The sequence below is a fragment of the Motacilla alba genome, chromosome 4A (assembly GCF_015832195.1).
Source record: "Motacilla alba alba isolate MOTALB_02 chromosome 4A, Motacilla_alba_V1.0_pri, whole genome shotgun sequence".
NCBI classification, from domain to species: domain Eukaryota; kingdom Metazoa; phylum Chordata; class Aves; order Passeriformes; family Motacillidae; genus Motacilla; species Motacilla alba.
In genome coordinates, this window is record NC_052045.1 from 8311428 (window position 1) to 8333433 (window position 22006).

Genomic DNA, 22006 nt, shown 5'->3' on the forward strand with positions numbered 1-22006 from the left:
GACCACAGTTCCAGCAGGGCTGACAGAAGAGTCACAACCCTGAGCAACAGGAAGAATAAAGTGGCACCAAACACTGTTTGGCTTTTTAGACAGCAGGTCATAAAATCCCATTTGTTCTTTTTACTTTTACTAAAACTAGAGGTCTTTAATCAAACACTGCATGTTTCTGTTTGATTACAAATCAATTTGCCGCTGAAACACATTAGAAATAGAAAAACATTGTGGTCAAGGTGACAGACTTGATAATGACAGTTCAGCATTAAAATTAACCTCTGCTCCACCGTTTTTGTGAAAAAGAAATGGTCCTGGTTACAACATGAATGCAAAATGGGGATTAGAGATTTAAGCTTAGGTTTAGCTGATGCTGGAAGCTTTCAGGGTAAAGAAATTTTAATCAGACCAATTCAGCACAGAGGAACAGCAGGGACAAAAGTGGGAGAGGCAGTGGCCCTGTAGTGCGCTGCAGATATGGAGGGTGACTCAGTAACATCTAAGTCAATGCAAAGGAAGCCTAAATCTGAGAACAAGAGGTAGTAAATGCATTAGTGAAGTCCCTCCTTGGTCCATGACTCAGAGGATGGGAACACCCTCAGGGAAATGAGAAAGACATCAGATACAGAACAGGGAGCTGCAAGCTGCTGTCAGCAAACACCCTCTTCATACCTGCTTCTTTTCTAATTTCCTCTGTCCATCTACTATGAAGTATTCATCTTCCACAGCTCTTTTGTCTTCTTTGCCCCCTTCCTCTTTCCTCTGACTCACTTTCACCTCTGGCCACCTCTGCTCACACTCCTGCTGCTTTCGTAGCTCCTGCTCTCGCCTCTGGTGCTGGAAGAAAGCCAGGGAATTACATTGCTTATTTTACTTTACTTTAGTACCCACCGATTACTCATGCCAGAGCTCATAAATCACAAGGCCCATTTCCTGCTCTGCAGTCACTAAAGGGGGGACATCTGACACACCACAGAGCAAAACTGGGCAGGGACAAGCTGCCACCACCATGACTGCCAAACCTGAAGTGAAACCTCTGCCCTTTTGGCAGCCCAGGGCAGAGCTCTTATTTACGAGGCATGTGAGATCTCCCTGACAGCTGGCAACTAATCTAATGACAAATGTCTTCCCAACATTTCAAGAAGGAAGGGGTTTTTTTCCCCGAATGTTCCCATTTTGCTGGAGCAGCACTGCGCTTCACAGATGTCAGCTCTGTTCACACAATGCTCAAGTTATGTCAGATACTCGAGACAAGAGACATGCTGGTGATTTTTGTGTTGTGCCTCTGCAAAAGAGACATTGAGGGGCTGGAGTGTGTCCAGAGAGGGGCAACAGAGCTGTGGAAGAGTCTGGAGCATAGGTTTGATGAGGAGCAGGTGAGGGAGCCGAGGGTGTTCAGCCTGGAGGAAAGGAGGCTATGGGGGGACCTTATTGCTCTGCACAACTCCCTGACAGGAGGTGTAGCCAGGTGGGGGCGGGGGGTGTCAGGCTCTTCTCCCAAGTAACAAACAAGTGGTGCCACGGAAGATTCAGATTGGATATTGAAAAAATTTGTTTACTGAAAGGCTGGTCAAGCATTGGAACAGACTGCCGAGGGAAGAGATGGAACCACCTCTCCTGCAAGTGCTGGAAAAGTATGTGGATGTGGCACTCAGCACCAAGATATAGTGGTGGATATTCAGTGCTGGGTTAATGGTTGGACTGGATCCTCGAGGTCCTTTCCAACCTTAATGGTCCTGTGATTTTATGATTAGCTTTGCCTCTGAGACAACAGTGTATCAGGCAGCTGAAAAGGCAGCCAGCTGCCTTTTAATATCTTAAACAAAAGCAGGGCCAAGACTCTGGACCAGACCAACAGATTGCAAACTGGGGAATACATATGAGGAAGAAATGGGGATCTCTCACCCCATCTGCCAGGGCTACCACCACTGAACCTACTCAAGCAAAATGCCCTTCCCCTTCTGCTCACAGAGTTTAGGACAGGTTATCAGCACGAGAAGGACAGAGCCCATCTGAAACCTGTGTTCTGTGCTCAAAAGTGACACAGGTCTCCCAAACTGCCAGACTACAATCCAGGTTGAGCTGACAATTTAACACAGCCCTCTTGCCCTGCAAGCCTACTCCCTACATGCACATTTTTCATTTGTGATGAGACATGGAATAACAGCACAAGCCAGCCCCCTACATCCTCCAGCCTCCTCCTCTGCTCCTTCTGCTGCTCGATGCGCTTCTGCCGCTCTGCCAGCAGCTGCTTCTTGTACTTCTCCTGGTCCTTCAGCTGCTGCTGCTGCCGATGAGGGTCTGAACGGTTTTTGTTCTCCTGCTGCAGCCTCAGAAACTCACGGCGGAGAGTTGACTCCCCCGGGAGGTTAACTATGGAGCTGAAACAAAGAGGAGGTTTCTACATGACAAAACATAGCATTAAAGAGAGAATAGATGTGCTTTGAGAATGTTTGCTGCCCTGTGTTAGCAAATCATGATATATCTCCAGCAGTTGACTCTACAGCCACACCTGGTGTGCTACAAACCAGCCTGAAGCCGATTATTGGGTCCTTCATTTGAGAGTTTCCCCCCTACTGCAAGGAAACTAAAGCAGCAGCTTATTACAGACATTTTATACTCAGCAGTTATGTTTGACAGCTACAGAACAGTTAAAGCTACCAAAGGAGACCCAGGAGATTAGGGATTCAGAGCAAGTTAAGAAAGCTATTCTGGCTGAGGAGAGCTGCCTTCAATGACAACAGCTTGGGCAGTCAAATTTTCTATTTCAGTAATAAAATTAACCTTGGTTCTCCTTCATCTTCATTCAGCTCATCATCTTCCTCCTCACTTCCACTGTAATCATAGTCCGTTTCTTCTAAAAAAGAGAATAAACAAACACCAGAGGAGGATGCTGTTATTTAAGCCATGATCTTGAACTTTATCTCTGAGCATTCAGCTTGAACTACAGGCTGAGGAGGAATTGGAATTTACAAGTCACATGTTGTAGAGGGAGGCTGAGGGAAGGCAAAATATCCATGGACATAATTCAAAATCTAGTTCAGATAATGATTCAGGGCAGCCCCTTTGCACACACCCACCTTTTCCCGTGACTGACTGTATTAGTTTTGCAAAACTAACCTACTTCCATAATCTGAAACAAATTAGGCTAAACCCACAGAGAAACCCAACCCCCACAGCACCACCAGCAGAAGGGTTCTCAAAAAGACATTTAGATAGGATATAAAAGCTTGCACTGCCCTGCTCTGCTGCTCTGTACCTGGCATGGCTAAGCTGAGGCCACCAGTAAATCCAGGTTTTCTTTTGTATCAAAGGGAATAATTAAGTAAGCAAAAAAAGAAAACAAAAACTAATACTAGTTTTAGCCCAATGTTTTAAAAGCTGACCCATAGTTTTAAAGTCCTCTTCAAGACTGGCATGAAGGCAGTTTTTATGGGATAATTTCAAACTGGTCCTACCCTGCATTGTTGGCTGTAGTACATGCTAAATTGTCACTTCATTTTTTTTGAAGTTACTATTTTGAAGTATGTAGTCTGGCAATTCCACACTATTCTCCTTTTCAGAGGAGTTTTAATTAAAAATACTATTTTCAGGTCAAAATATAACTATTTATGAAGAAGTGACATCTTTGCACTCCTTCACCCCTCTCAAAGGCATTTGTGAGAAATTCCAACTCACTATCTTCCCATTTCAGTGTGCTTTGAGATTCATAGCTGAAAGAGGTGGCAGAATTTGTAACTACTACTGGAGTCTGTAAATCTACTTTGCAACAGCAATTTCATTTTAGATGCAAATATTCCTGTTGTCAAATCATAGCATTTATAAGACACTTTCCAACACCATTGTGCTTTCCCAGTTTGCTCTCACAGTCCCTGATCCTCACAGCATTTCTGGCACTATAAAACATGCCGAAGGGGAAAAGGGGAGAGAGGGCAGGGTCGCTGGTCAGCAGGCCACATGTCTCTGTCCCCTTTGCACAGTTCTTAGTCTGCCATGCACAGGCATTTCCGTAAGTATCACCCCAATTCCTGCACTGCTTCTTCCAGCTTTTGCTCTGAAGGGTAAGGCTGGCATTTGGAACAAATCTAAATTCTCTTTTTCTTCATACACGCTGTGAAGGAAGTGATTCATTATAACATCTGTATTTTACTGGAGCATGGAGGTCTTCTCCAGTTCAGATTCAGACTTCTTTTTTGTGCACTCCATTGCAAAACACTTAAAGAGTCCTGCTGCCCCAAAAGAACCCACAAGACAAAATGAAGATCCAGCAGGTAAATCAAATGGATCTGGGACAGAAATATGAACAGAGAGACAAGGAAACACTTGTGGAGCACTGCTCAAAAAAGCAGAGACCCAGACTTGGAGTCCTTGCTCCCTGCTAGCACCAGGGCTGCTCTCAATAACTCAAGGTTCCAAGGACTTTAGCACTAAAACACCATTAAGTACCCAGGCTGCGACAAAGAAATCTTCAAAATGGCCCCACTATCAAGGACAACGCTTTCTCAATTTTCCTGGTTCTAGTATTTCAGCTGCATCTGCCTTGTGCTCTGCTGCCAAAATCTGAAGAGGACATGCTCTCTGAAGCGTCCTTTTTTTTTGGTTTTGCCATGTTACCCTTTTCCCCTTTTTTCTTCCTTGTCCTGTCCAGGTGGTCCTTCAGCATGATGCGCACTTGCCGCTCGTTCTGCATGTCGCGGATGAAGGAATGCTTCAGCAGGGTCTCCGTGGATGGACGGTGCAAATAATGCTTTACAAGGCAGCTCTCAACAAAATTTAGGAACTTCTTTGACCTAAAAAAGACAAAACAGTGGAGAAAGACCAATAAACCCTTTTAACTTGTGGACCAAGCACTACCCCTGAGTGGTGGAAAGCACTAACTTTGCAAGGCTTCCTTCTACATAGGAACTGAGAGAAACAATTTGAGCTCTGCAACCAGTGAGACTCCTGTGACCAGCACAGTGCTGAAGGTGAAGTCTACCTCACCACCCTCTCAGAGGAGTTGTTGCCTTGAATTTACATCCTGATCAACAAAACCACAAACTGGCCAACACAAACCTTTTAAAAATGCCCTTGACCTTTTTGATAAGGTGAAGATTTTCTTTATACATTTAATTTAAAACAAAAAGTAATTCTCTGCATGGCAGGTGACTGCCATTAGCCCCACAATGTCCAAGCAATCTTCTGATAAGCCCTGACCTCAAGCAGCACATCTAAGCCTTTCTTGCTTACCCTGCAATTTTGACCACAGACACCAAAATGAAACAACTGCCACAGTTTAGGCAGAGTTCAAAAAGAAAGGTGTTGCTTCCCAAAGGTCAATTATATCCGCCCTCTGGCACAATCCAGCTCTCAGAAACAGCTTAGGAATCACCTCCTAGATAACGACATGATTTAAGAAAATCATTGTTTCTGTACAAGAGAGCTAAAAGCCCTCCTAAGCCCACTGCAGCAAAAATACAGGTTTTTTTACACATCTCTTTACCATTTTCTGGATTTCAACTTTGGGGGTGGGTTCCTTGGGATGAGGAAGAGTGCTCTCATGGGATGCATGTCACACAGGGCTGCAAAGGAAACCACAAATTATGGAAGGATGCATGTACCCCCTGTGACCTCACTTCCCACTTCCAAACACCTCCACTTCCAACATCATAGCATCTGCCCCAGAACCCCACCAGGAGCAAACCAAATTCACACTGCAGCCAAGAAATCAAGTCTCTGAGTACACAGAGATTTCCAGCTAAAAGAGATTCAAAAGAAAGGCTGCAAAGCAAGAACAAGTACAACTTTCTTTGTATTTTTTATATATATATATATAGCTTTGGAAGGACATAAAGTCCATCTTTCCCAGACACAAAACGTGTTTGCACATACACAGAAGTTAAAGCTGAGATTAAAATATTTATTTAGTTATTATGTCTGGCTTCTAGTTTCAGATAAATGATAAGGTTCATTTTGACCAAACTCTTTGCCACATTTTTCATGGCATATGAGAAAATCCAGGATGAGGAAAAGCTGATACAAAGCACAGAGCTCACAACCTGCCCTGTGGCACAGAGCAGAGTGACAGAGCATACATTTCATCCATCCTGTGCTCTGGGAATGGGAGCACCATTACCAGAGATTCCACCCCTGCATTCAGAAGCTACCTTCTCTCCAGCCCACTGCACTTCTCTTCAGGGCTACTCTTGTGGAAAGCTGAAGCTACAAGGAACTCAGGAGAAAGCAAATACCATCACATCTCATCTATCCCAGGCACTTTGAGTGGAATTTTGAGTGTGTTCTATCTGGCAGGGAGAAATGTTGAGGTAAGAGGTCTTCCTTCACCAAATAGAGCTACTGAATGACAACTGATAGGAACTACATGGAGGCTGATTTCTTATGATATTTAGGTGTTCAGCAGTGATGCTCTTAACAGAAATGAACTTAAAGCATCACAGAACCAGTAGAAGTGAAAAGACTGTGGTCTGGTAAAACTTTCCCCACCTCCTATTAATTTCTCTGTCTGCCTCCACCTGCCACTCTCACATTTGGTTCTGGCTTTGACATTTTCCTTGGTATGTTCAATAGCACATGATACAGTGGCAATGAGGGGCAGAAGTCTGGTTTCTAGCTCTGGGTCCCAGACACTGTTGTACTACAGTAAACAAAACACAAGGCAAGAGAATAAAATCCACAGTATTTCCCTGTCGAAACTAGGGAAAACATCAAATACGTGAGGAACTGGCATGCAAAATTACAAAGTCTCTCCCAAAGAAAACTCCCCATGGACTCATGTCTCGGGACGAAACTTCAGTCAGGCTAAAGCACAGGGTCTGAAAGTGCTCCTGAACTCCAGCTGGCTCCTGCTAAAAACCAAGTCTGGTGGGAAAACAGCCAAGTGGGTTGTTTAAAAACAGCCTACGTGCTCCCAGGCTCAGGCCAGAGTTTGATGGATTTCATCTCCCGTGCTCTCAGCAGCGACCAGATACCCCACACATCCCATCTGCTCTGCAGGAGCTGGGCAAAGCCACCAGCCCCCCATGCCAACAAAAATGCACGAGGACTTTGCACCCACACATCTCTGCCTGACCTGCAAGAGGCTCTCTGGGGCAGAGGGGGGGCAGCAGGCTGTGAAACTGTGGCAATCTGCTGTCAGGCTGAGAGTGTGGTCATGGATCAAAGCCATTACATGTGAGTAAATGCCCTATTAGTCCCAAAATCTGTGAGAAACAAGTCAGTTTCAGAGTAAAAAAATAACTTTTAGGCCTACCTTCTTCGACTGCCATAATTTTTTAGTGACCTAAACCCAAAGCCACTCATGACAATATTTTCTGCTAACACATCAATCACTTCTGCTTACTTGTATCCACACATAAGGCAGCAATCAACAAACTGATGCTAACGAGAGCTTTAAGAAAAGAAGTTTTGTTTTCCCAGGAGATAAAGGCAAGGAACCAAAATACAGACTGAAAGAGTCTAAAAGGAAGAAGAAAGCAAAAGAGTCCAAATGAGAAAAAGTCACAGAGTGCTTTTAAAGATACAGACAGAACCAGAATTCTGTGCACCAGTGCATTAGCCAAGCATGAGTTATTCAAACCCAGAACAGCCCCACCTTTATACCAAATCACTTACGAGGAGCTCCTTCAGCCATTTCAATAGCAGTGATTCCCAGGGACCACAGGTCACTCTGCAGGAAAAGGAAAAGAAGCACATTGCAGCTTGCAGCATTCAAGCTTGGTTGTTTTGCTTGTTTGTTTTCTTCTTGGGTTTGGGTTTTTTTTACAGTTCCCCCAGATCTCTCCTGGATCATGTTGTTTTACTTGGAGTGACAAATATTCTGCTCCTTTCCCAGTCCCTACTGAGCTTTTAGGAAATGTGCTAATAGCCAGAAGCTTCCCATTCCCCATGCAACTCTGAACAGCTGATCCATCATTTAAGCAGCCAGCCCAAAAATGCAGACCTTCTGCATTCAAAAAACAAGAGCCAGACAGAATATAGCAGCACTGTTTAAATATATGTCCTAAATCTGTTTTCATGAGGCAGCAAGACACAGCAGTGCCTCACCCTTCTCCTTCTGGCCAAAAATAATTCTTGGTTTTAATGCTTATTTCAGAGCAGTCATTGCTGAGTTTCTACACTGATGGAACAGGAATTGTAGTCAGGCCTTGGGGTCTGATTTTTTCTGTACAAAGTCTCTAGTCACACATTTTTGGGCACATGAGAGAAGAGTACATTGTGCAGTCAGATTTATGCCACACTGTATGTTCAGCTCAGTTAACAGAGTGCAGTTCTCTTCATCAGCTGATCTGGATGCCAAGGGCCAGGTTTTGGTCATGGAAGGTAAATTGCAACCACCATCAGAGTCTGGAAAAACTTCACACATTTCCACTTGACAATCACGTGCATTATTTCACTATTCTTTGTATCTAAATGTAGCCGAATGAGAGGCACATGGCCAAACCAACTTGCAGAGCTTCTCTGAAACTTACCTTGTAAAAAAACAGAGTGACAGAAAACCTTCAAAGATTAGAAGGAATAAGCCATTACATGCATAGCAGCTCATGCCCAGCCCAGCACTCTAAATCTAATTTTATCGACAGACTCCTCTCAGTGCAGCTGCTCTGAACTCTCCACACAAGCTGAAAGCCAGTTCACATCCAAGTTTGTGGAGGGATTCAGCAACAAAACTGGTGGGGATTTCATAGATCCACAATCCTGACTTGTAATAATCCCCTTGTCTTCAAGGGGTAGTAGTGCAGGTTTTGAGGACAGTGAGAGAAACATCCAGGCTACAAGGAATTTTGGTTTGAATTCCACAGCATGAGAGGCAGACAGGTGTACGGGATGATGACAGCAGTGTTTGTAAAGCTCAGTGTGCATACAAACACATTTATGAGGATATATTTGTACTAGTTTTGTCTTGTTTGTATGTTCTGGGGTTTTTTTTTTGGTTTTTTTTGGGTTTTTTTTGAAGAGGAAGAAGTTCCAGAGCAGCTTCCTGCTACTTAGCCCTTCCTATCAGGTATAAGTTTCTGCGGGAAAGACCAGCTCTGTGCCACTTCCTGAGTCACAGCACTGTTTGCAAAAGTGCTTCCAAAACCCTCTGCTGATCAGTTTAAACCACCATCTGCAGTAGCTACTTGGGAGCAGACAAACTAGGATTGTTACTGAAGGCAAAGAAAGCTCAAGAATTAGGGCTGCAGATTCTTTATTATTATATCTTCTGGTAAATACATATTCAGAGAAGGAAATCAGCTGGGGACAGGGAATGAAGACAAGAGATTAACTTCTTGAGATTTCAGTAGAAGGTTAGTATGATGTGGAAAAAAATAAATATTCTTTAGTCATGACTGACACACACAACATGACCTCACTGGGCCAGTGCAGCACAGAAGGTCTCAGCAAGGGAGAATCACAGCCTCTGAATCACCAGGAAATGGAAGCAGTAACAGGTTCTTCTCATAAATATTGTGGAAGCCACAGTTGGAAGGAGAGGTGCAAAGTGGCAATGGAAAGAGCACCTGAACTAAAAGAGTGACTGCAGGGTCACCCAGAAGATTCCTGCTCAGAAAACATGCTGCATGGCAATGCCCACAAACTGAAATGCAGGAAATTCTGTGCCTCAGCCACCCTGCCACTGACCAGAAATCATTCCAGGATGGGAAACCACTTGCAGTCACATGTTCATGAATGAGCAAAGGGATACTAATTACTGCCAATTAACTTAGGATTCACAGCTGAGTACAAAGCAAAACAGCCCTACCACAGTGTGCAGTAATTTGCCATATTAATGTTACACTACTTCAAGTATTCCTTTGGAACTCCTCTCTTCCTTTCTTTTCTGTCCAGACCTGCAAACTTCTAAGTACTTTTTTTATTGCAGAGTAGTTCATGAAAATGTATTTCATGTGCTAAAAATTCAGAAAAAATACAGTGAAACTTCACTCTTAAAAAGAGCTGCCACCCACATATTACAAATACTTCTGTTTGTACAATTCTAGTGTTATTGTGGTTTAAAAGGCAGGAAGTTTGAACTTTTCAAATGAGCATGATTTCAGCAATAACCCACATGTTTTCTTACCTTAGGGAGTGTTTAACACTTACTCTGTAATCATATGTAGAGTCTGGGTTCTCCTCACAAGCAATGACCTCAGGTGCCATCCAATATGGGGTGCCAATAAATGTGTTTCTTCTCCCAATGGTCCTGTCCAGCTGAGCACTTACACCAAAGTCCACTGAAAAGTCAAGAGGAGGTAAAGAAATTAGGAGAAAGTTGTATCCACGTGGCAGATTGTGTACTTGGTCACTTTCATACTGTTTAGAACATCAAACCTTTGCCCTATAATATATATAAAATCTGAGCTCCTCCAGCACATCTCATCCAATAGTTGAAATTTAACTGCCTCTTTTGTTCCCTTCTTTTTGGCAGAAGAATTAAATAATGCTAAATTATTATTTAAATTATTTATAAATTATTTAGCATGCTAAATCTGCCTGGTGGGTTAGAGGAATTGCTCTACAAGATATTATGGAATAATTTATGCTTAATTTAAATGCTACACTGAGTAGGACTCAAGGTCTTCAACTAGACTGAAAGAAAAAAATAGTATCTACACAAGGCAAATTTGGATGTGTCTAATATAGCCACTTATGAAAACTGGAAAGAACCACCATATCACTTCATTCTGAGGTGTCTAGAATAAATCCTTCCCTACATTCATACACTGTCTCAGAACAAACTGGAGAATCTACTACTTCATTCTCATCTTAGATCATTATGATGAGTGAATCCTGTGGTTCTCTTTGTGCTGAAAAGGGTGGTACTTTCATAAGGACTGCACAGCAAAACGGCTTTGTTCACACATGAAAAGGGTCCACACAACCAATGATTATGTGACTGTATTTCTCTTTGAACAAAACCCCAAGACACACTAATTGCATCCACTGGGATAGCTCTGGAGTGGTATTCAGAGGAGACAAAGGAGGGGGAAAGAGAAGGACTGAAAGGAGACAGCCCCATGGTTACTATCAAGGAGCAGATTTTCTCATTGATGTTGTCTCATTGCAGATTATCAGCAAGCCAAAATTATTTGTAGAGCTATAATTTCATGTGCCTGCTTAGCAAACCTTCTCCAAGAAGAAGGTGGAGCTGACCTTTGGGATCATTCTGTGCACTGTGCTTCTGATGGGAAGTGCACACTCTCACACTGAGGTGAGAACCTTCTGGCTTTTGAGTTTCTTTTCCTTAAGACACATGAGCTAAATCTCTCTGGAAACAACTTTTTTTTCTTCTTTTTTAAAATCATTATACTCAGTAAATCTGTTTCATTTTTGCCCAGAGTTAGAAAGGTTTAACTGTTTTGTCAACCATGTGAAGAATGGTGGAAGTAGTAATTAGATCAAGACCATAAAAACACACAACACCCCCACCTTACCTGTTTTAAGAGGGAACAGTTGACATAAGTACATATGATTTAGAGACTACAAGCAAAATCCTATCTTCATTTTATTTGACAGCAAAACTCCCTTTGACTTCAGTGAAGCCAGTTTTTACCACAAGGTTAAACCATAATGAGATTTAAAGTACCTATTTTTACGTGCTCCAACCAAACAACCCCACATCCACAAGCCATGTTTATTATTTGTTGTTTTCCAACTCTACAGTGAATTGTTTTAGTTAAAGAGAGAGGGCCTGTAAAGATCATCACAAATAAGAAGTGCTCCCCTTGAGATTTCTCCTTTAAAACCCTTCCCTGTGATGTCTTTCCAAAACATGAAAGACATCTCAAGAGAGATATGTACTTGAGTTTAGTTTTAGGAAGTCAGAAGTTGTCAACACTGACATGTCACAGCAATAAAAGGAAATGAGTAAACCCTCCAACTTTTCTGAGAGATGACTGTTATTGATTGGTAGCCCTTACACATGAGTAATTCCACCTATTGTCAGGTTTATGCAAATCTCTAAGACCGCCTCCTTTAGAAAAATGGATTAGCAAAATTTGTTCCCCCACCTTTTTTACTTTGGGAGTCTTTTGCATGCCAGGGTCCTCTGTGAAGGCCTGATGGTGCTGTGACTTCCTGGGCTGGCTCTGTGTGTGACTGCCTGTACTGCCCTCAGGCTGGGAGGGACACCCTTGCAGAACACTTCACATTTTCAACTCTTTCTACATTACACACACTTGTAAGCACAAGCATTAATGACACTTGGCACACATCCTGCACTTAGGTTACTGAAAGTTCTGTCTGAGTCAAGATGGAAACCTTAAATTTTAACTAACAGGTTTCTAGCACACATTTAAGGAAACTTACCCAATTTTACTTCTGCATTTTCTGTGAGAAGAACATTCTGCCCTTTAATATCTCGATGGATGACATGGTGAGCATGAAGATGTGCCAATCCCTAAAAGAAAACCAGATTTATTCATTCTTCCTAACATTACCCTGACTATGGCACTTTCGCCTTTTTACACTTTTGCCCTTTTCAGTCTTTATTCATAAGAAAAGTCCTTTAGATGTTACTAGCAACATTTTCAGGGAGGAGAGAGGACAGCAACCATAAATTTGATTCTTTTCTTCACCACAGGCCTGATAGTGGTGGAGCATCTCGAGTCAAGTGTGAAGAGAACGAGGCAGCAATATTTTAAACTTCTGTCTCAGAATCAAGGGATGCTCCTTACACTCCATGCTAAAAGCAAACAAAAGGGAAAAAGAGCAAAGCAGAATGCTCTCTATGAGGACCAGAGACAGCAGCTGGCTGGCTGCAGTGGCCTAAATTTTGCATTCAACAAAATGAGAAATTCAGTGGTAAATAGACTAGAGAAAGTTAAAAATACCATGTCAGACCTCTTTTTGAATGCAGCAAATATTGTTTTCAGTCAGTTAATATTTGCTGGCTCCTCTTGCATTTCAAAATTGCCCATGGTTGAACTATCACAGACATAAAGGAACACACTGAAATAATCCATTATAGTAATCCAGGGATGCTTCACTCACAGCATTTAGCCTCTCTAATATTAATGGCTTCAAACAGAGCTTCCACCCAGCTTGTAAATTTTCCAGAAGGAAGCACTGTCAATCCATGTGCAACTGGGCCATTTTGTCTTGAAACAAGCATGATTAAATTCAATCCCTTGTTTCACCAACATGCTGTTACAGTTTTCAGTTGAGCATAAACCAAATGTTTTAACATCAATTGTTTTAACAGAGACATTGCAGCCACACCAGTGAGGAACAACCTGACCACACCACTAAGGTTTTTGTCTTTTGCAGAAGAACTTCCCACATTTTCCAGATACAAGGATCATAATTCTCAGGCTAGTGCCAAATCCCTATAAGAAGGCAAATATTCTCTGCTGAGCACATTTCTCAATTGCTATGCCCCAGAAACAAAGTTTTACCCCTATTCAAGCATTACTTCAGCATTTCAGCTAAATTCCAACTCCCAGAATATGCATTTATCTTACCATTATTTAGAAAAGATGTAAAACTCTATTATAGGGAAGACAGATCAGTAACTCTGTAATGGGTTTTGAATTTAGAACGACTGGCTCCAACATCATATTTTTTTCCAGGCTAGTTCACTAGATTACACTTGGGAATTGTTTTATCCTCTGTACTTTCCAGGAAAAAAAAAAAAAAATAGAAACAAAGCAGCCCTAAGCCTGCATAGAATGAAATATAGCCCCAAGGTTTGTCTTGGGGAATACTGTCCCAGCAGGGCCACCTTTGAGATTTTGGAGTGGTGTTTAGTCAACATTGCCTCTAATAGTGTGGAAAAGAGACCCCTGAGTGTGTGCAGGTAAAGGAATTATGGACAGAAAGATCTTACAATCATGAACAGCTGAAGCACTGAGCAGAAAGATCTCAGATCTCCTGATGTGGAGGGCAGACACACTGAAAACAGAAAATTAATTTCCTTTTCTAGGTGCCCAGTGTCTGGAATTTCAGAAGATGGCTATTTGCCATAGGAAAGAGGAATTTTCTGTTCTCCATACAGAAAATGGGATTAGCTACAACAATATTGGATGTCAAGCAGCCTTCATGCTGGCTCTCAGGGCTCCTCTGAACTCAAGGACCATAGCCCACGAGCCCCATGGATCACAACCTTTAAACAATAATGCTCATTAGTGACCTATTTTAGCAATCAAAGGCTTGGAAAGGCCTTTTTGTTGCAAATGAGCAGCGAAGCTCTGCTGGCAGGACTCACCCTGAGAACCTCTCTGCAGATGTAAGCAATCCAGTCTTCCTTGAAACAGTTCCCTTTTGTCTTCTTCACCAAGTCGGTGACAGAGCCTGCCCCGCAGTACTCCATCACCAGCTGCAGGGACACAAACACACACAGGGCACCTGAACCCAGCTCTGCCAGGGCCAGCAGAGAGAACACCTGCAAACACCCACTCCCACCACAGCCCTGCCATGGCAAACTGCATGCGGCCTTCTCGGATGCCAAGTGACTTAAAATCTCATTTCCTGAATCACACGCACTGCTAAAGAAATAAAAAACCTCAGTAGTGCTCCTCTCCTGTGGCAGCTTTTAGGTAGGTGGTTGTTTTTTTTTAATATATAAAAAATTGGAAAAGCAAGAGTTAACAGCACTAAAAAGCGTGGGAAAAGGAAATTTTTTTTAAAATTTGAAATTTCTCATTTTGCCACAGAGCTTCAAAAATCTTATAGCCAAAAAATTGGAGGATTCATTATTCTTCTTTTCTTTATTGCAAATTCCTCTGCTTCCTTTTTTTAAGTTTTCCATCTGAAAAAGGAGAGGAAAGCAACAAGAACGAGAGAAGGCGAAAAGGACAAGCTCTTTCACGTCAGTAAAAAAAATTAGAGAAGAATTTCATTTGGAAAAAAAAAAGGTTCAAGCAACAAATCAGAATGACAGCACCAGTCACAGGAATGCTAACATACTTTATGCCCATCCTCAAAGGAAATCATAGGGATGGAAGATGTCTAGGGAGGAGTAATTTTTCTCTTTTATATGTTATTCTTCAGAACAATGACTTCAGAGCTTCACTGAGACAGAGTCCGAGCCAAGCATGCTGGAAGTCTAAAGAAGGAGCTGTAAATCTGATGAGCAGAAATGACACCAAACACTTACCCAGAGCTGATCATCTTGGCCTGCAGGACTTTTCTTTACAAAAGCCCCATAATATGTAGCAATATTCCGGTGATGGGAGTACTTCTTTAGCATGTTTATCTCCAGCTTGATTTCCTCCTCTTCATTCTGTAACAAAAAAGAGAGCAAGAGGCTCCTTAAGGGATCAGAGATCAGGGAGGCCCAGGGCTGCAAAGCAACCTCTGTCTTTGGACACTGTGAGCAACCCGGTCTGGTCCCATGGCTGACCCTGCTTTGAGCAGGAGGCTGGGACCAGAGTTACCCTGGGATTATGAGACTGCAGCTGATAGACGGCTCTGACAGCTGAATCACCCTGATCCATGGGTCTAAACCAATGAATTGCTAGGGTTTAACCTTAAGAACCAAAAATGTCCCCACTCAGGCATAAAAATTGCACATTGTCTCCTCAGGGAGCTTAGACAGTTCCTATTACTCCCCCATTTATGGCTTCTGCATGCAGTAATTTAGTCTCGGAGAAACTAACCAGATTCAAACAAAAATAAAATTGTTCCTAACACTCCATTACTTAAATACTTGGAAAAGCACTGAGTGCACACATCAGACAATCTGTCTTCCCAGTCCTGTGGAGGGTCCTGCTGGGAGGAAACCAAAGCCAAGAAGGAGGTGACTTGCCACAAATCAAACTCCAGTGTAAGCCAGGGTTAGGATCTGCTCCTTCCTTACAGCTGTGAGGCTGCCCCATTTGGACCATGGGCTTTCTCCCCTCCTAACACCAAGCTATCCATGAAACCCCTGGCATGCTGGGGGCTAGCACACCCCAAACATCATCTTCCAGGCACTGGCTGCCTGTTTTCCCTTGTCTTTGTTTCAGTCTCGCCAGGGCAGACGTTCTCTTCTGCCCATACAACATTGTGCACAATAAGACAACTAGTGGAAGCACAAGTTTTAATAATTATGTTAGAAGGAAATGTCCTTTTTCAGGGAGAACTGCCTGATTTGGAAAGGCCCCCTCAGAGCTGGTTGGCTGTGGTGCACAACACCCAGTGAAACACACCTAGGTTTTGTCATCTCACTCTCTTTAATAGGACATGAGTGGTGCTGCAAGGTATCCTTGCATCAGTTAAAACGAGTACTACAAACTTGAAAATTAATTTACCTTGTTGCAAAACATCCCAGTCAGCAGTTACTAGCTGAAGGGAAAAAAAGAAAGAAGAGGCAGCAAGAACAACTCAGCCTCAAAGGACATTTTGCTGTGCTTTTCCTCTATTTTCCAGTAGTTTTGCCATTGAAGCATTCTTTTAACCACCATAATGGCCTGCTTACAAAGCCAGACACATTGACCTTTTTACCTGGAGCAACACATTAAAGCTAAATGACAGGCTAAAGCCAAATTCCCTCAAGAACAAGCATATGATATGTCTTATTAAACTTGACCACACTCAAATCATTCCCAATAGAAGGGACCAGTTTTCCCAGTAACATCAACACCCAGGAGACACATTACCAGACTAAAGGCTAACTGTACTAAGCCACCAGAGATGTAAAATAACTCCAGTTGAAGCTAAATGAGGTATTTCAGGTTTCCTAATAATTGTTGAACAAAGGCTCTCAAGCTGCACACATTATAATAGTTAATTTATCTTTTGTCTGCAGTTAGGAGGAAAGGACCCTTAATCCTTGGCTTGATACAGCGCTGGATGTTGTATGACTGAATTAGTGAGGCTGAAGAGGAGCTCAGTGCAGCACCTGGAGTGTCCAGGAGAAATGGGAGCTGGCTGCAGACAGCCTGCAGGAAAACCTCCAGGGGAAGGAGTCTCTGCACAGAGCACAGAGGGAGGTGAGAGCTTGTGCCAGAGGGATACAAGGCTCTACTCCCTTTGGAGCTCCAGACAGTGCATGAGAAAGGGTGGACACAAGCAGGTAAGGAGGAGGAGGCAGAGAATCAGGACATGGGAACTGGCATCCTGGACCTGACCACAAGGGTTCTGTCATCTACACAAGCTTCTGGATCTTTAGGGAAGAAGGACAGAAAGAGGAACAAACAGGGAGGACTCCTTTCTTCCTCTGCTGTCCCTCCTGCATTCTGCCCACTCCTTCTGCAAACGTGTGAAGGGGCAACACTCATCTTTGGTAAAAGCCTTCTCCAAATTACTTAAAATATTTACAGATGTGAAGGGTTCAGGCTTTTTTAACTCTGCCCATCAGCATGAAATCTGCCCTGGTGGAGCGAGCTCCCTGCCGTGCCCTCAGCACCAGCCTGCAGCTTTCACAAAGTTCCCCTCGGGGAGCTGGCAGATCCCAACCACTTCCTCATAGCTGCTGCCTCTTTTTCAACTCTTCATCCTTTACCCAATTAATTTCCTGGATGTTGGAACCATGCTGGCAAAGCTCTTATCCAAGTACTTTCTATTCCTCTGCAATCTGATCTCCATGCTTTTAAAACAAAATCAAGCATGTGGCTGTCCATGAACGCAACCTGGATACCCAGAGGCTCTTCCACACCCTCTGGCAAGAGCAAGAGGAGCTGCACAGGGGTAATGCTCCTTTCCTAGGACCAGCAAAATGCAATTCCTGCTTTCTCTTGTGTCTTTATTTACCCTGAAGGCCAGAACCTGATCCCCCCCTGCACCTGTTTCTCCTTCCCTTTCCCATCCTGGCCTGCAGGGCCCAAGTGCCACTGCCCAGCACAGCTGAATGCCTTGGGGAGACACTGCTGGGAGCAGACAGCAGGCTGAGCTTCAGGTGCTGGACAGGCTGTAAAGCAAAGGACTACACAGGACAGCAGCTGGGCATTTCACAGACAAATGCACTCTGGCTTCCCAGTGCCTCGGTGAGTTTGGGAAAGAACGCTCCGTGCCATGGAAAAGCCAAGGCAGAAGGGTAAAGGTGAGTGATTGTGCCCCATGGGCCATGTCCCGAGGCTGGCCCAGGAGCTGAACCCAGACTTGCTAAGCCTCAGTGCCACCTACAGCCTTCAGGCACAGTGACCAGGAACAAAAGCACCCTCAGCTTCTCAGTGCACGCCCACACTCAGAATTTCCACCTTCCACCACCCTCTTGCCAGCATTACCACCAGCCCTGTGTCTCAGGGGTCTGCTCATAAATAATGCTGCTCAAGGGAAGGAAGCAGGCTCACAGATGTGCAGGTGCACAAAGCTGTTTGCCTCACAAACCAACGTGCTCCTGGCACAGATGGCTGCGTGCAGAGATGACAGGTTCATGATCAAAGGCTGTTTTTGAAGATGTGGGCCTATCTGCAGTGCCACTAGAACTAGAAAACACACTCCTCTCACCACAACTGGAAACGAGATCATCAGCTGATAAATACTGCACCAAGGGACCCCTTAGTACTGGGGCAGGTCTAACAACAAGTTTCACATTTAAATGTTGTTTCACACTCTAGAAAGAATGAAAGCAAAGACAGATGGAGAAGGATGTGCTGGAGAAGAGCTCTTTGATCACCTGCACCGATAGCTGAAGAGACAAGCAGCAAGAATCCAGGCTCTCTGCAAGCACTCTGCTTGTCTGACTCTGTCAAAAAACAGGAAGCAGAGCCTGCATGGAGAGGCACATGAGCACACGTTGCCATCAGCTCCCCTTTAACCATTTCAAAGGGCTCCCCCCACCCCCCCACAACCCAATACAGCAGCACTTCCTGACAGATGTCCAGAGGATCCCACAATGACCACAGCATCCTGCTGCTGCTCTTAAGAAACCAGCCTGGGGCTGCAGCTCATGACAGCAAAGGGCAGATTTGCTGAGCTCTTGGAGTGCCCCAGATCTGAACAATCACAGCTGGAGCTGGGCAGGCATTTTCTGATGAAATGACTTCTTACTGGAAAAAGGAACCCTGCAGATTTGGTGAAAGAATCAGAACCTTTTGGTGAACAAAAGTGCCAGAAGTAGCAGAAGTGACTGCATCCAGACATGCCAGCCTGTGCCCCAGGAGCAGGAATACAGCCAACTCTGCACTAGGAAAGTGGAAATAAGAGCAGAAAGCCCTGCACTCACCCTGTGTCAAGCCCAGAAAGCAGGAACACTTGAGCACAGTTGAGCTGGAATTGTTCAGGGTTTAGTGGGGGAAGAGCACCAGGGAAAACTCCTTTGGGCAGTTGCACTAACACGCTCCTCACCTTCCCATGAAGGGTCTCAATGTGAAAACAGCATGAGCTGCTATCACTGCCCCTCAAACGGGACAGGTTCCCCAGCATGATGTTGGCTCTGCCACCTGCAGCAAATCAGACCTAAACAGCTTTTATTTTGTTCCCAGAATCTTGCAAGGCTAGTAAGGTGATTCCTAAAGCAGGACCATTTAAAGTTTGTTTCCATGTAAGCAGGCATTACTGGATGCTACCAAACCAGACTTCTAGGAAACTCAAGGGGAAGAAGCAGGGAGTCTCCTCAACCTTCCTGGGGCTCAGGCTAATGGGGTCTCAAGGAGGCAAGCTGTTCCACTACTGGCTGTGCTCTTAAAAGGAGAGACAAAACCCAATATTTAGCAGCTTTCTCAACATCATGTTTCAGCACTGACACCCATTTATAAATGTGAGTAGGGACAGTGCCAATTAAACTGTCTCCTTCCCTCATCTGTCAAATCACAATAAAAAAGCACTGCATTTGCATTTCTGACATGATCCTGCTTGCTGGCTGTCAGGGCACTACTCTGAGGAACAGCTGGCATGTGAGGGGATAGGATGTGATGAAACACAGCAGAGATACAGGAAATCTTTTAATTGCTATCTCTGAAAGCAGATACTCAACTAGAAATAAGTAGGAAGGGACTTCTTGTCTTTGATGTTATTGAACACCAAAATATATGGCAATGTACTCCCTTATTGCTTTGTCACTATTAGTCAGCCATACTTAAAAAATATGGTTGTGTTAACACCACTCAGTACTTTATAAACACAAACTGGTGCTCAGGAACCATGATTTACATCAGTGGATCTTCCTTCATGAGCTGTCCACCTTCTCATGATCTGATTATTTATTTTTCCTAGCAGCTTAACAATGACCTTATTATTTCTGGTTTTGCACTCACCTCAGTAACATTCATCACTTTGATTGCTGCCAGCTGCCCAGTCTTAACATGGCGACCCTGTTAAAATAACAGAAGACACTCTGTAAAACATGTAGGCAAACTATGAATACATCAACAAATTAGGCCTATAACAACCAGGTTTGACTAATTGCTTTCAATCATGTTCAAGGCAATGTTCTAGTTGGAGGTGTCCCTGCTCCTTGCAAGGGGGTTGGACTGGTGACCTTTACAAGATCCCTTCCAACCCAGACTATTCCATGATTCTATATACCAAACAACATTCCAGTGACACAAAACCACCGAGGTGAAGCTTGGTGATGTGTTACCAGAGCCACACCCTTACTGTACTCTGAATTTAACAGTTACCTCTACAGGGTTGAATTTCCTTTCAGCACAAAGGAAGCTGGGAGAGCTCTGTTCTCACAGCACAGCACGACACAAGCTCACAGGTCTCCATCTAACTTCTGTTCCACAGGTGATGCCAGCCCTCAAGCCTCCTCTTCTAGGAAATCTCAGCACAGTCTCAGAATGTCTGAACAAGAGCCACGTTCCTGTCCTGCCATCCATGGCTGAGGTGTGCTGGGAAGCTGGAAGGCATGGGGCAGTTGGCTCTGTCCCCACCTGGACCCCTGACATGTCCTGACACACCTCAGGGTCCTAGTACATCATTTTGGCAACCTCTATGCGGCTGCCAAGAAACGAAAGTTTTATGCATGTTTTTGTCTTTTTTACTACTATTTTTTAATGCTTTTTACTTCAAAATGCTTAGTTTGTATAATTCTTACATCAACTAGGTTAACTACATCTCAGCTACTACTCAGCTAGTATCAGCTACTTCCCCAAAATCATGCAAGAGCTTTGAATTTAAAAATGTCATTTTCTGTGGTGATGGGGAAGAACTAACCCAGGACTTTGACTGTGTGGATGCCTGCACAGGTACACAGTTCATTATGGAATGCCCACACCCCACAGTCACTTTTAAACAACAGACAGCTGGTAACTTCAGACTAGGTAAAAGGCTTGGTTTTGAAAACACAGCTAGGTAAAGGGAGGTAGAAGGTAATAAAGCTATTAAAAGAGCATACTTGCTACTGAGACTGGCAAAATGTGATTCACAAGAACACCTATCACAAACACAGCCGTGAATCTTGCTGTCAGCTGCAGTTTCTTGCTCTGGTTAGGTCAAGCTGCTCAACAGATACCACAGATGAAGCCTTTCACCACCATAACCAGCACTGACCTCACACTGGAAGATAGCATCAGAAGATTTGAATATACAGTGGGTTTGCTGTACATCTTAGCTTCTCACTTCCATCAGCTGTTCAGAAATGGGTTTGAAGCTTTGAGACCGCAATTTTATTCCCAAAATAGTAGTGCCTGCAAAGCTGTATATCAAAATAACTAACTGACAGCAGTTAAGGAAGCCACTGGAAATCAGGAAATCAAATATGAAATGCTGCAGTTTGCAGACAAAATGATTTGCAGGTGCAATTTACACCCACAAAATTAAAAGCTGGGTTGATGCAATTTTAAAACCCAGGTTCTATCTGCACAAAAGTGCACACAAATGTTATTTCTAAGACTAAGCAATTTTGCATCAAAGAAAAATGATTCCTCATTCTCAGGCAATATGTCACAGTCATGTTTTCTTTCACAAAAAACTAAATCCTGCTGAGTCTTTTGTATATTTAAAGGTGTCCTCTTTCCATGGAAGCACTCCTGGGATTGCAAAGCATTTCCTCATGAAGTAGAATGATAGGATTTACATATCAGCACAGACCTCAGGAGGAAGACAAACAGGGCACACTCTCCCAGGGCCACACAAGCCTTGGTGGGTGAGTGTGGACGGGCTGTGACCAGAGTCAACCCAAAGGATGCTGCTGTTGGGTCAGCATCCATCCCAACGCTGGTCAGCAAGT

General features: G+C 43.7%; 1 protein-coding gene across 2 annotated transcripts in view; it reads right to left on the reverse strand.

The window, feature by feature from the left end:
• The window catches only part of NRK (Nik related kinase), an 89572-nt gene that overhangs the window by 40437 nt on the left and 27129 nt on the right, over positions 1-22006 (reverse strand). For both annotated transcript variants that reach the window (XM_038164568.1, XM_038164567.1), the window contains exons 3-13: positions 20088-20144; positions 15068-15193; positions 14177-14287; positions 12280-12370; positions 10075-10205; positions 7603-7657; positions 5474-5552; positions 4606-4781; positions 2776-2848; positions 2177-2372; positions 664-828 (exon numbers count right to left, since the gene is read on the reverse strand). In XM_038164568.1, coding sequence (XP_038020496.1) covers positions 664-828; positions 2177-2372; positions 2776-2848; positions 4606-4781; positions 5474-5552; positions 7603-7657; positions 10075-10205; positions 12280-12370; positions 14177-14287; positions 15068-15193; positions 20088-20144 — 1260 coding nt within the window. The remainder of the gene's footprint in view (positions 1-663; positions 829-2176; positions 2373-2775; positions 2849-4605; positions 4782-5473; positions 5553-7602; positions 7658-10074; positions 10206-12279; positions 12371-14176; positions 14288-15067; positions 15194-20087; positions 20145-22006) is intronic.